The sequence below is a fragment of the Brachypodium distachyon genome, chromosome 5, assembly GCF_000005505.3.
Source record: "Brachypodium distachyon strain Bd21 chromosome 5, Brachypodium_distachyon_v3.0, whole genome shotgun sequence".
Classification (NCBI taxonomy): Eukaryota; Viridiplantae; Streptophyta; class Magnoliopsida; order Poales; family Poaceae; genus Brachypodium; species Brachypodium distachyon.
The window spans coordinates 14,219,588-14,233,851 of NC_016135.3; the positions used below are offsets into that span (position 1 = coordinate 14,219,588).

Below are 14,264 nucleotides of genomic sequence, written 5' to 3' on the forward strand. Positions count from 1 at the left end.
TTCTCAAGTCTCCGGAGCGATTGTAAACAAACCAACTAAGTATACAGTGTATTCTCTTCAGAGCCTTTTCCGTTGACTGAATGGAACGTCTCGCAGCTCTCAGTTCTTACAAGACAAGCATAAGTTCTCCACTCCAGCAAGCCATCCCTTACCTGCACATATGGTTTAGCACACACACCTGGATGCTCACATCATGACAAATATCTGAAACTCGTTACTACAGCCCACAACCAACAGAAAAACGAAACCTATCATGACAAAACCCGTAGACAGCGAGAGGAGGACACGGAAGCATATGTCCCGATTTCCCTGTGACCACAGCACAGAGGTACCTCTGGCTCTCGCTCTCGGCCCACGCCAATTTGTGCGGCCGCGTCATAATGCGCCACCACTGCAGGCAACGTCGACGCCGGTATCCCCCACGACCGCGACACACACTCGACACACAGCCACAGCCACAGCCACAGAGGTGATTAACTATTAAAGACGATGGAGAGTCTGCAGGGTTAATTACCCTCTAAACTAAGGCGCATCCTAAAATACAGTCTCAGCATGCATCTTAGGAGTCATAAGTATATGTGGGCCTGCAGGCTAGCAAAGAACTTTCTCCTCTTTGCACACGTTGTTTTCCATGGATCGTACACGTATTTATCCTTGTGCGGCATAGGCAGGGGTCGGGCATGTGTGGCCTAGGAATCTCCACATGGAAGTGGTGCCGCTTTGGGATCACAATCATAATTCGTCTGGCTCGGCTTGTGTCTCCCACCACCCCTCCACTGCACGCCCCAGAATTATTAGCCCAATTTCTATGCTGCCGTAGCCGCCTCCGTCAATAGCCGCACTTTGGAGAAAAAGGAGATGAGTATTCTTATCGGTTGCCTTGGATGATCGGGCACCCATGTACATATGTGGGCCAGATGGGAATCTAGCTCTGGGCCACGGCGGCTTCTTGTCCAGGTAAGGAAGACGATCCCATGGAACAATCTGACTTGTCGCGTGCGACACGTGTGCAACCTTTTTTTCTTTTCTCGCAGGCCGGAGAGGAGCAGCAGTGAGAATGGACTCGTCGATCCGCGCTCTGGAAACGTGAGGCTGACCTTGATTAAGATAAGCGTCAAACGTTGCGCTTTGGATAAGCTAAGCTTTCTGGGGACTCAGGCGTGGAAGCAAAGAGGGTTCACGCCGCACGCAAGCTACGCGCCGAGGTGACGGCTGACGAGGAAGGCGCTATTCGAAAGCTCTAGCAACCGTTTGGAACGTCGTTTTCACGCCCAAAACCGGTGTAATTTACATGCCTAATTATTTTCCGGTCCAACCACAAAAGTTCACTTGATGAACGTTTTGGTATTATTTTCTGCTCGTTTTGGGCTTGTTGCACCCGAAAAATAACATAGACCAGTACAGGCACGTCTAACTTCCCGACGACGAAGCAATCAAATCGAATGCGTCCTAAAGATGGGATTGAGCGGAGGTGGCCATGATGGGATCCGGTGACGGAGGCATCGAGTGGAGCGGCTGCGAGATCCGGCCTCCCTCGCGACGATGGCATTCAGCGGAGGCGGCTGCAAGCAACAGATACAACGGTGCGGCACGGCTGGTGAAGGCGGCGCGGCGCGGCGCGGCGGCGGCGTGGTCTAGCGGAGGTGGCGCGGCGGCGGTGGGGTCCAGAGGAGGCCGGGCAGCGGTGGCAGGGTCCAGCGGAGGGGCTCGGTGGCGGCGGGAACCAGCGGAGGTTGTGGCGACGGGATCCAAACTTTGATCCGATTTCTGGGTGGTGAACTGGTGATCCGTTTTTGGATTATTTTTTTCCGACAGATTGTTGATCTATGATTTGATTCAATTTTTCGGTGGTGCTTTGTTTTCAGATTTTGGTGAAATCGAAAGGAAATTGGGTGGTTGTTTTATAAAACATCTTCCTCTCCCAAACACAGTCAACACAAGAGGATTCTGATTCACCGGTGTTCTTTGTGCACGCTAAAACACACTGGTGAACACTCCCGGGTGGAGATTTTTACGCAGTTCCCAAGCGGGGCACTATTCTTCTTTTTTTGCTCTTTGCAAGAACAAGTTGGGGGAGCTGCTGGAGCCCATGGACGAGCTAGTTAAGCCGTTGATAGTTGATAAGCCGAAGGAAGCACGAAGTCGTCGCACGGCGATTCACTTCGATGATATGATAATTCAGGAAATCTCTCGCACTGCGCGTCACGATTCCAATGAGATAGAAACTATTGGTGTGACGGTTTTCGTTGGGCGTGCTTCTGTTGCTGAGGCAACGAGAATACGGGATTAGTTAGCCGTAGCTGTCAGGACTGGACGGGGATGGCTTTGGTGGAGGGGTGGAGCGATGGATGGAGGCTTTCTTTTGGGCCTTTGGCGACAACAGTGACGCGGTCGGAGGGCAGCAGTACAGTGGAACAAGGTAACCGCGAAGTAACGCTAGCTAGCCTCCATCTAGAAATGTACCCCTCCATCCAATATTAAGTGACTTTCTATTACATGTATCTAGACATTTTTTAGGCATAAATACATTCATATTTGGGTAAATTTGAGTCACTCGATATCGGACGGAGTCAGTACTTTGCTTTGAAGATCGGCGCCGCACTTGTATGTCGTTTGGCTGCGGCCTGGTACCTAATGCGAAGGCTAGCTGACTGGTCCAAGTATCTGCTGAATGCCTGGATCCCTTGACCTTAACCGTGAGAACGATTTTACCCTTTTACTCGGATTTTCCTCACACAATTAACCACGCCGACAAGGTGACTAGTCACACGTGTGGTTTACTTTTTGTGCACCGTGAAATCTGGCCCTTTTTGGCCAAATGTCAACCGGAAGCCGCGGGAAGTACGAAAATGTTAGCGTGGCGTCACATCGATCCGATCCGGTGCATTCCTCTGGCGTACAGGAAGCTACAATCCAACTCATGCGACAATGCATAAGTAATCCCCGTTTCATAATTCTTGTCAAAATTTTACATGTATATAAACAATTTTTAAGAATATATACATCTATTTTTTAGACAAATTTAAGACAAGAATTATGAAACGAAGGAATTATGTAACACAACGTACCAAATTGCGAGGGATAACGCCCGTAGCAAGCACGTACAGTACAATAGAGGAGTACCGTGTATGGTAGCGCAACTGCCTCGACGTTGCACCATGCATAGCGTTGGATCGGTGTACTGACGATTATGATACCCAAGTCAAAATTAGCACTGCTCCAATTATGTAGGATCAATTGTCGCTTTGACAGAGCCAACAAAAAAAGAGCATATGTAGGATTGTCCTGAAACGTGTCGATGCGATCGGTCTACTAGTAGGATTAATTATCGTGGTACGGCACTCGCTTTAAGTTACCTAGCGATGTGCGTTTTATTGCGAAAACGGACTGTTTACTCGCCGTTTCATTTCGAGAGGAAGTTTCGGCCTTTTTTCAGTGCTCCTCCAACTGGGCAAAGCTTTATCCGTTTGGAACGATGGGAACACTTACCTAACTCTGAACGCATGGTGAATATTCCACTCCGGCCGTGGTGGAGAGATCAGACTCCTTTTCGAGATTGTGAGATACAGATATGATGCATAGCCTCGGTGCTAGCTCGAAGCCTCGAAATTTCGGTTCGAACAGTAGATTCGGCTGCTGAGTTTGACCGACCTACTTGTAAAAAGCGCAACCGTCGTATCTTTCAGACCGTGACAGCTCTTGCTTTCGTTATCGCGTCGCTTGCTCGTGATGCAATTGACATCCATAGGGTTGTTTTCTCACGTGACCGTGCCGTGAGGTTTTTTGTGGTTCCTCGAGTTTTTCAGTCCGTCCTACCGGCCAACTGCGTTTGGTCCGTTTCATCTCGATCTTTGGCTTTCTTTCTCGTTTCACCTCGATCGTTTGTACATATACTTGGTTTTCCTCTTCTAATATTGCATGCCAGAGCTCCTACCTTTCACGGCAAAAAAAAAAAAGTTTGACCGACCAATGGCAATTGACGGATTAGAAGAAGCTGGAATGGATGTGACGAGAAGGAACCGGGGTATGTAATGCGTGGACAAGTTTGGTGCGGATAGAGCTTAATTATCTCAAGTTCATTCAAGAAAATAAAATGAAACGTACTACTCCGGCTCGTAGCCACGAGCTACTACCAACCTCCGTCACTTTCAGGACCTGATTTTTGCTAGGGCCACCGCTAGAACACTATGCCTGTGTCTTGTGTGTCGTATGATGCAAAAGCCGCTCGAATTAGAACTGTAGGGAGGATACGGAGTGATGGAACGTATGAAGCCGTAACTCTTTTTGCTGGCTGGTGACTGAACAAAATTAAAGTTCAATTTAATTAGAAGCGTAAGGGTGGGTCCTCTTTATCTTACAAGTAGCTTATAATACAAGTTGAACCGATCCCACTTTTTGGTTGCTTTAAATCAAAACCATTCTCTTTTCAGTACTAGTTTCCAAAGTCTAAATCTCAAGAAAGCGACGGAAGCACAAAATTTAAAACCAACCATCGATGCCTCAAGGTAGGATGAATGAATGTGTGAGACGATGTTGAATAATTCATGTCACTGTGTAGTTGAACATTTAGTAAATTTAGATTTAGATACATCAATCAGACATTTGCGCACTATTACATCCATTATCACATTTTCTATGCGACCCTGGGATTTTTTAATGATTGGCTTATGAGTAGTAATTTCTCAGCAATTAAGAGATAACAAAACATTACAGACGACGGTTCACCTACTTTTCTGGTTTTTTTTTACGCTTGGTAGCCAAAAAGGATTTAAGTCCAAAGTAGCACATTTGCACTTGAGAAAATATGCTCCGGATTATAAGTAGTAAATTCTTAGAAGTACCGAAACCTCTCTGCGTATGATGGTTCAAGTATGATTTGCACGACACTAACCGCGAGCCACATAAATGAAAAATCCAAATATGCAAGTGTCTTGTGGGACTAGAATGACCGTACACGCATAGCACTTCTCTTAAAGCATATAATGAAGGCGTCGAAGAAGTTCAATATTTTCCAACACCTATCCACGTCTTTCATGCGTGACCATAAATTTTATGGAAAAAGAAACATTTTGCGTCTTGGGTGAAAAAGCAAATTTGGCGCTATAGAAAACGTTTTTAAGCATTACGCTTGGTTTTAAATATAAAAGGCACACTTAAAAAAATGAAATTCACGGTCACGTGGAAAACACAAATAATTTTTTTCCCAAAGAAAAATATAGATTTGGAATATATATTGTCCACCGGTAGCCTTTGAGGTACTACTAGTCATGCATTTCGTACATCATACTGCAGGTAACACACACGTTAACCCTGGCTGGTTTTACTCGAACAACCTCGTCCCTGCACCCGAAATTGAGCAAGATCACACGTGCGGCGTGGAGCAGGCTGACGGGTTTGGTTGCATAATTTAGCGACAGCAAGGAAACGTTCTATTTGTGTCACGTTTCCTTGCAGACAATGGTGACAGGCAACGGTCTCATCTCCGATCCTAAAGTTGTACGTACGGAGTAGTAGTATTGCCATTGGCAGGTATCGAAACGCGACGCTTTCTCTCGGGAACTTTACCATGGGGCAACAGTAATATCTGCCCCATGTCTGAACGCGCTCTCTTAGGAACGGACATTGGCCAGGTGATAGAGACATGATTCACTTCTTTAAGTGCTAGGCATTCCAATAATCACTAAGGAAATGTGTATTTTATCTCATCATTATAGTAACAACAATAGATCGTTAATTACTAAGAGCTGATACTAAGATACAAAAAGCACTGGATTCATACGAGAAAATGTGACTCATGAAGTAAGTTTTTAATAAGGGTTCTCTCCAACATTGTCAAATTTTTTTTGTCAAAAAAAGGGTTCTCTCCAACATTTGTGACTGTGACTTGGTACAAGACCCAAAACAATTTCTCACACTCTGATTCATAAAAAATATTCTACATGGAACATCCTTACGGCATCCCCAACAATCTACAGATCTGAACCGAGAGGCTTGGCATTTCTTCTAAACAAGAACTAGCTCAACTTACCCTCACGAAAAAAAACTCAATTTGTTTAGCACAATTTTAGCCCAGATTTTGGCTCGGAGCAAACTTTCCATCAAGCAAATATGTTTTTTTTAAAGGAGTAATACCGTCGTCCTCTTAATCGGTTGGTGCACATAAGCGACTATTATTTATAAATCAAAACGTGTCACGCACCGCCGGACAACAATGTCGAACAAGTCGGCCAAAAAAGAAAAAACACAAGGTCGTGTGCCTCACGACAGTAACTCCACCAACCTACCACAAACCTATAACAAGTGACCGACTTGCCATCAATCCCCTTGCCGGGCGATAACATCTCGCAAGCCGGATTCCGCTAGAGGAGCTACTGAAAGCAGGAAATGCCTCATATTGTTATGCTTTTGGTCACTATCTCACCACCTTCCATCCACCTTCTGTTGAGTCAGACCAAACATGGTGTCCGTCGCTAGACGCATCCGTGCAGGTGGCCACCGCCTGCTGCTCGCAGGACACAACTCGGCAATCCCCAACCTCCGAAAATCCACGATGACGTCTAGATCCACAACAACTGTCTTGTGATCTCCGCTCGTGTCGGCATCCGGAGCTGCATTGCCTTGCGGTAGATCCTCTTCATCCGAAGCAACAACTGGGTGTCTGTCATGATCCCCATCCCCGTCGACCAATCAACCTTCAACGCCTCGCTGGTGCCGATGCACGTCGTCCTGTTGCTCGCCAATAGATCACGGCCTAGTCAACTCCGGCACGGATCCGGGAAGCTCCTCGCTGTCTCCACTCTTTTCTCTTCAATGCAAGCACAACCCAGGTCGGCAATGTGTGCGGCGATGGATCTGACTTTGTGTGGAGTGTCTATCTCGTCCTTCCCTGTGTTGCTTGTGAGTCGAAGGCCCTCATCGTGAACATGAATCCCGCATGCACATGGAAGGTGTCCTTGCTTTGCAACCACCTTGCCACTGTTGCGGACTTGCGGTCATCACGTGTAACCATGTCATCCAACGCCAGCTCGCACCGCCAGCAGAGCCTCGACGTTGTCGTCACCTCACGGGCTTTGCTCAACGATGACCGCCTGCAGGGGTGAGGGGAAAGAGCAAGAAAGGAGGTCAAGGCTACAAGCGGCTTGGGGTCCCACCGGAGCCGCCCTAAGTTAGAGCAACGCGGGGGACGATCCGAAAAAATCGGGCAAAAGAGATATGATGCAGAATATAATTCCCAATGTACTCCCTCCGATCCTAAATTCTTGTCTCAAATCCCAAATATGGATATATCTATTCTTAAAATCTAAATACATGTAATATTTCGAAAATAATTTAGGATCGGAGGGAGTAAGTTTTTAAACTCCAGCAACACAAAGCGCAATTTAATCTAAAAAAACGGGACACTTCTTTACCTGATGTCAAAGAAAAAAAAGGAGGGACACATAATTCCTGGTCACCCCTAAAAAGTATTGTCACTTGTTATGTCTTGCATACTTTACAAATCGAATTGTCGGATTTCGAAGAGTTGCAATGCTTTTTTAAAATTAAAAGTGTTGCAATGTTGGTTATTTTATCGCAAGATATCCCTGTCTGTTGCCCTACACATGTAGTACACGCATATATTTCATTTAATTCTTATCGTTGTCAAGGCAGAATCATCATTGATTAGAAGAAAAATCAGCGTCCTAAACCGATACACGCTCCAAAGACCAAACTTCTTAATCACATTTCGGAGCCGAACTCAAACCAAATCAAACTTGAGCTGGACCCCCGAAACGGAGAAGCAAAGCCGTCGGGAGTCGGGAGGGGCAATTCGGTCAACCCGGACCCAACTGCCGAACCGTCCTGAAGCGCCTAACGCCGTGAGTCCTTGACAAAATTACCGAAACACCCTTCCCCTATCCGTCTCGACTCGTGTCACTGACGTCCGATCTGCTTTGCGATTCGGGAAACCGCTTTCCTTTGGGGGTACCTGGTAGTACCGCTATATAGCGCCACGCGTGGCGCACCCAGGACGGCGCGGAACAAACTAAACTCGAGAGGCGAACGAGAGAGAGGAAAAAAGAGGGGAAAAACAAGTGGAGGAGTAAAGCAGCGGGACGAGCAGAGGTGAAGGAAGCGAGGCGAGAGGGCGATTGCGAGGTTGCTTGTGGGATTCGCCCTCGGGTTTGATCGGGAAGGGGAGGGAGGGGGGAGAGTCTGATCGGGGAGGAGGAGATGGACGTGCGGGAGCCGGTGGCGTTGGAGATACCGGTGGAGGATGGGGCGGCGGCGAGGCTGCCGCCGCGGATCAGGAGGAGGCTGCTCGAGGGGAGGAGCGGCGGCGGCGGCGGGCCGACGAGCGCCGAGGAAATCGAGGCCAAGCTCAAGGAGGCCGACCACCGGAGGCAGGTATGTGTCTCTGTCGGGTACCTTTGTTTTTGTTTCGTGCTTTTATTATCTTTCTTTCCCTTTCCTTCTTCTTCCTTCTCGTGGTGGATTGCGAAGTTGGGGCGTGAACTGTGAATTCAAGTCCTGTATAATATCTTATTGTTCTCCCTAAGCGGTGAAATGATAGCTGCATTTCCTGCTGTTGAAGTGGTATTAATTTTGGAGGATTTTACAGCAACTTTAGACTGTTATTAGGTCCGAACGGGAATTCCGACTTTACCTTTTCGGTTAACTGGTTCTGTGATTTATGTTAATAGACTCGTCCGGGGAATTTGAGTTGTGAGGTTGAGAGTATGCGAAAGAATTCCTTTTGAGCCTTCGGGTGGCTTTCTTTTGGTTGTTACGATTCCTGGGGGAGTCCAAGTAACATTCTTTGGGGATCCTTTTAGCGGTAGGTAGTCGTGAGCTGAAGTTGGATTCACGTGTGCACAAATTGTCGTTCTGTTAGATTTTGCTGCGGTTTTTGTCACTTTGGGATTTTCCGATGTTTGACTCAATTAATATTGCAATCGGCTCGTGGTCCTATCTGTAGCTACGTGAAAGTGTTAACTATTGGTGACGACTTTTATTTGTCTGCATCGATTTATGCCAAGTTTCCTGTAAAAAAGATAGGTTCTTTCTATAATCAAATAATAAAACTACAAGTTCTGCGACTGCTAGAGTTAGCAATTGGTTTCAGGTTGTTTCGGTGGTAGGGAATTATGGTAGTTTGGTAGGATAGTTTTCTTTTACCACCGACTACTTGGTTTTGCTTAGAAGTAACTTACCTTGCACTTGTACAGTTGTAGTACTGAAAGTTTGGTTGCAACTTCTGTACTTCTGTTGGTTCTTGTAATTTTGGTAGGGTCTAGAAACTACCAGACAATGATATTCTATTTTGTTAAAAGAAGGTTGGCAGTGAATTAGTGATACATGATTGATCAAGTTAGCTTATGTTCAAATTATCCTTCCACAGCAATTCTATGAATGGTTGTCCTGCAAAGCAAGGAAGAAGCCGCGCAGCCCATCATGGTCGTCTCAAGAGGAAGATTACGGACAGCGTCTTGAAGCCAAGCTTCAGGCAGCTGAGCAGAAAAGGTCAGAAAGAACAGGACCTGATATTTGTTATTTTTAATCTTATTCAAGGGAGCATCTTAGACTAATATATGAATCTTACAGGTTAAGCCTCTTGGCAAAGGCACAGAACCGGCTAGCCAAGTTGGATGAACTCCGACAAGCTGCTAAGAATGACGTGGAGATGCGTTTTGAGAAGGAGAAGGAAAAACTTGAGACTAGAGTTGAGTCTCGTGTCCGGCAGGCAGCGGAAAACCGCACGCGCCTTTTGCATGCGGATATGCAGAGGCGGGCTGCCCTGAAGGAGAGAAAAGCAAGGTCTTTGGTGCAGAAGGCGACATCAGAGAGCAAGTACACAGAGCGGGTGCGATCTGAGATCCTGCAGAAGCGTGTTGCTGCTGAGAAGAAACGGTTAGGGTTGTTAGAAGCTGAGAAGAGGAAGGCTCAGGCTCGGCTTATGCATATCCAACGAGCAGCCAAGACTGTGTGCAGCCAGAGAGAAACAGAGAGGATGAAACTAAAAGAACAGCTGGAAAGCAAACTTCAGAGGGTATGTGTTCTCTTATGCTGATGTTGCAGTTTAGTCCTTACATTCTACTTCTTACCTGATTGGATATCTTACTGGCACAGGCTAAGAGGAAGAGGGCTGAGTATTTGAAGCAGAGAGGAAGTCCTTGCAGTTCTGCCCATGCCGATTACATCAAGCATGCAGATATTCTTTCAAGAAAGCTGGCAAGGTATTTCTGTCTTACAATACGTTATTTGAATAATTATTTGGTTTCATTTGTACGTTAGAATTAATTTAAGTTCGGTACTACTATAGGTGCTGGAGAAGCTTTGTGAAGTCCAGGAAGACAACACTCGCCTTGGTTCAAGCTTATGATGCCCTGGAAATTAACGGAAAATCTGTCAAAGCAATGCCGTTTGAGAAATTAGCTATGTCAATGGAATCTCTGACAGCTCTTGAGGCCACTAAGGCATTGCTTGACCGGCTGGAGAAACGCCTGATTCTCTGTCAGTCAGCAGGTTTGTCATCTGTGGAAAATATTGACCATCTACTGAAACACCTCGGATCTCCAAAGAGAAAGGCACCTCCTAACAGACAAGGAAAACCAAGGGTTGCAGCGAAGAGGCCGGCAAGAAGTTCTGAGATAAGCAAATCATCTAGATACTCACTGAGGGTGGTACTCTGTGCTTACATGGTTCTGGCTCACCCTAGTGCTGTTTTAAGTGGACAAGGTGAGCAAGAGAAGCTACTTATGGAGTCGGCGACAGACTTTATCAGGGAGTTCGAGCTGTTGGTTAAGACGGTACTTGAGGGACCAGGAAGAGCCTCAAGGCAGCCATCCTTGGATACTTTTACTGCTGAATCATCTAGTCACCAGATGTCTTCTGAAATTACTGGTCAGAGTAAATTCAGGACTCAGTTGGTTAATTTTGACAAAGCTTGGTGCGCATACCTTTACCGTTTTGTGGTGTGGAAAGTAAAAGATGCAAGATCATTGGAGGGTGATCTTGTTAGGGCTGCATGCAAGCTTGAGCTATCAATGATGCAGACATGTAAGTTAACTGCTGATGGCCAGTCACACAACCTCACTCATGATATGAAGGCGATTCAGAAGCAGGTTACTGACGACCAAAAGCTCCTAAGGGAGAAAGTTCAGCATCTAAGTGGTGATGCAGGCATTGAACGCATGAACTCTGCTCTCTCAGATGCAAGGTCAAAATTCTTTGAAGCAAAGGAAAATGGAAATCCATTGGCAACACCTGTTGCAAACATATCTACTCCTCTGGGCATTAATTTGTCTGGACAGCTCCCACCATCTGAGATTAGTCCGAGTTCCAAGAAAGCTGCTGAAGGATCAAGGCCCGTTGTCCGATCTTTGTTCGGAGCTTCTTCTTCATCAAGCAGTACAACACCAGTGAACCTGCCAACAGAGAATGAGCACATGGTCAATGAGATGCTTCATAAGAACGGTGTTGCATTTGCTGGCAAATCTGATGCTGCCAGCACTGTTGAGAAGGATTTGCAAACCAAATTGAGGGAAGCAATGGAGAAAGCTTTCTGGGATGTGCTTACTGACTCAATGAGAGGAGACAAACCTGACTACAGCCAACTGATCAATCTGGTAAAGGAAGTGAGGGATTCGTTGCACGACTTGGCTCCCAAGGAATGGAAGGAGGAAATACTTGCGAACATTGACATCGAAATTTTGTCTCAGGTAAGATCTTAATTTTATGTTTTTTATTGACTTGCTTCTTTATAACTCATGAACTGTTGACATAATTTTGTTTCTCTCCGTATGAAAGGTACTTGAGTCAGGCTCCCAGGACACGCAATATCTGGGGCAGATTTTGCATTACTCCCTGGCCATGGTCAGGAAACTATCTGCTGCTGCAAAGGAGGATGAGATGAAGAAAAGTCATGAAAAATTATTGAGCGAGTTGGCTGCAAGTTCTGAAGTTAATAATGATAAGGCTATCAGCTCATTTGTCATTGCTGTCATCAAAGGCCTGCGCTTCACTCTGGAAGAGATAAAGGTCTGTTCTGAATTAATACATTAAACTAGTCCTAGAATTAACTGCACTTGTTTTTAAACTCTGGAATTCTAACACTTTCATCATAAACAGGAACTGCAAGTAGAAGTGAGTAAGGCACATATTCAGCTGATGCAACCAATGATAACAGGCTCTGCTGGAGTGGAGTATCTGCAGAAGGCTTTCAATGATCGCTATGGACCTCCTGCCAATGCATCATCCTCTCTCCCTCTTACTCTGCAGTGGGTTTCAACATCAAAGAACATCGTTGAAGAAGAATGGAGTGAACACCTGGGCGCTCTTTCAGTTCTACCAGCAGCAGATCATGTAAGTTTTTAACACGGTGTGTTTTAACATCGGGTACATAGCAGCATTACAGTTTTTGTGTGGCTCCTGTCACTAAATTTAATCATTGGTTGCAGGCTCAGCCTCTTGTTACTGTGCTCCGATCTGGACATGGAGCTCCAGGGCCCCAAGCAGCTTCTTTGTCTGCAGCAGGTAGCTCAGGTTTGCCGGAGTGCAAGGGAGATAAGATTGACAAGCTCGTTAGGATTGGCTTGTTACAGCTTATTAGTGGTATGGAGGGCTTGCAATTGCAGTCAACTCCTGAGAGCTTCCATCTTAATTTCATGAGATTGAGGGCTGTGCAGGGTCAATTTCAAGAAGTGATTGTGATGGCTACGAGGTAAACTATTTTGTACGTGTACTTTTAGCCTAGTCGGTGGAAATGATTAAAATTTTCATTGTGTAATAACTGAATTTACTGTTTGTGCAGCATGCTCGTCCTGCGTCAAGTTCTGATGAGTGAGAATTCGAAGATCACTCCCCTAGAACTGGAGAACGTCATCTCAGAACTCTTCGGCACTCTGGTGAAGCTGCTGGATAGCTCCCCTGAGGCCGGTACTGAAGAGATCGTGGAGGCGATGATGAGCTCTTCAGCCTCAGCTGGCTCTGTGTCAGATGAAAAGATTCAGTCGAGGAGGCAGATAATAACCCGAGTGCTCCTTAAGAGCCTCCAGGATGGCGACGTTGTCTTCAAGAAGGTCTCCCGGGCGGTCCATTGCGCCTTCCGTGGTGTCGTTCTTGGTGGCAGCGGCATGAAGGGCCAGAAGCTGGCCGATGCAGCCTTGCGCCGCGTCGGTGCTGGGAAGCTTGCTGACCGGGTGGTGAAGGCGTCTGAAGTGCTGATCATGGTGGCAACGGTCACGGAGAAGGTCCACGGCCCATGGTACAATGCACTTGCCTGAATGTGAATAGTTTGATCGGTTTTGTGAATACGCTCGGTGGATTGTAAATTCTTGTTCCACTGGGTGGCATTGGGAACAAGGCATTGTACAGCAATTTATAGGTGTCCTTAGTAGGTTAGTTTAGCATGTTCAGAAATTCCTGGTGCAGGGCAAATATGGATGTACCTGCATCAGAATTTAGTCGGGCACCAGAGATGCTCAATTGCATCCGGGGGAAACGATGTCACGTACAATCGTATATGATGGTGCAGTCATTGTAATATAACAATTGAATAATGTGATTAATTGTCTATACTGTAAATACTTTGTTTGTTTGTGCAGTGGTACAATTGGCCGTGTTGTTGCCAGGAAGGCAGCAATGGTGCAAAAACACTCGAAATATTGCAGGAATCCGTATTCGAGCAGCTCCGTGTGGGGACTGGAGAGTCAACGCGCGCCTAAGAGCTCACACATGGAAGGACATTGATGTTGCGGATATATGGTTTGTAAAACGAAAATCAGTCCACGGCTTGGTTTGCTTAGCACATAAGAAAGTAAAAACAGTTATCTTTAAGCGTACCAAGCGTTGTCACCCAAGATCTGCGCCCCCGCCGCCGTTTTTCCTCGCCGAGCCAAAGCCATGTCAATGGAGAACCACGTCGCTGACGCCGTGAGGGACCTGGCTGCACTCTCCACGCGTCTCCTCGCCAGGCCCGGAAAGGACAAGAACCTCGCCTTCTCACCGCTCTCCTTCCACTCCATGCTTTCCCTCCTAGCTGCAGGTGCCTCGGGCGCCACACGCGACCAAATCGTTGTCTTCCTGGGACATGCGGGGGCTGATGCACATGTTGCGCTTGCCTCCAAAGTGGCCTCCAGCGTCCTCGCCGCCGGTAAATGGACCCAGGTCCAGTATGCCACGGGCATCTGGGTCGACGTATCCGGTGAAACCATTATTCGATGCAAAGTTACAACTTCCATTCCTAACGATTATATCTACCAGATGCGGTCTATACGAGAGGT

The 14,264-nt window shown here is 46.6% G+C and overlaps 1 protein-coding gene across 1 annotated transcript; it reads left to right on the forward strand.

Annotated features, from left to right (window-relative positions):
* Nucleotides 1-7,998: 7,998 nt before the first annotated feature.
* Nucleotides 7,999-13,572, forward strand: LOC100822713. Its single transcript, XM_010241634.3, has 9 exons — nt 7,999-8,388; nt 9,383-9,504; nt 9,586-10,030; nt 10,111-10,217; nt 10,304-11,702; nt 11,791-12,021; nt 12,112-12,345; nt 12,441-12,703; nt 12,794-13,572. The coding sequence occupies exons 1-9, from the start codon at nt 8,215-8,217 to the stop codon at nt 13,263-13,265; spliced, it is 3,447 nt and encodes a 1,148-aa protein (XP_010239936.1). The 5' UTR covers nt 7,999-8,214; the 3' UTR covers nt 13,266-13,572.
* The last annotated feature ends 692 nt before the right edge of the window (nt 13,573-14,264 follow it).

Coding starts and splice junctions, on each gene's coding strand:
- LOC100822713 (XM_010241634.3), top strand. CDS start 8,215: ATGGACGTGCGGGAGCCGGTGGCGTTGGAGATACCGGTGGAGGATGGG. Junction 9,505..9,585: donor CAGGCAGCTGAGCAGAAAAG/GTCAGAAAGAAC, acceptor TGAATCTTACAG/GTTAAGCCTCTTGGCAAAGG. Junction 10,218..10,303: donor CTTTCAAGAAAGCTGGCAAG/GTATTTCTGTCT, acceptor GTACTACTATAG/GTGCTGGAGAAGCTTTGTGA.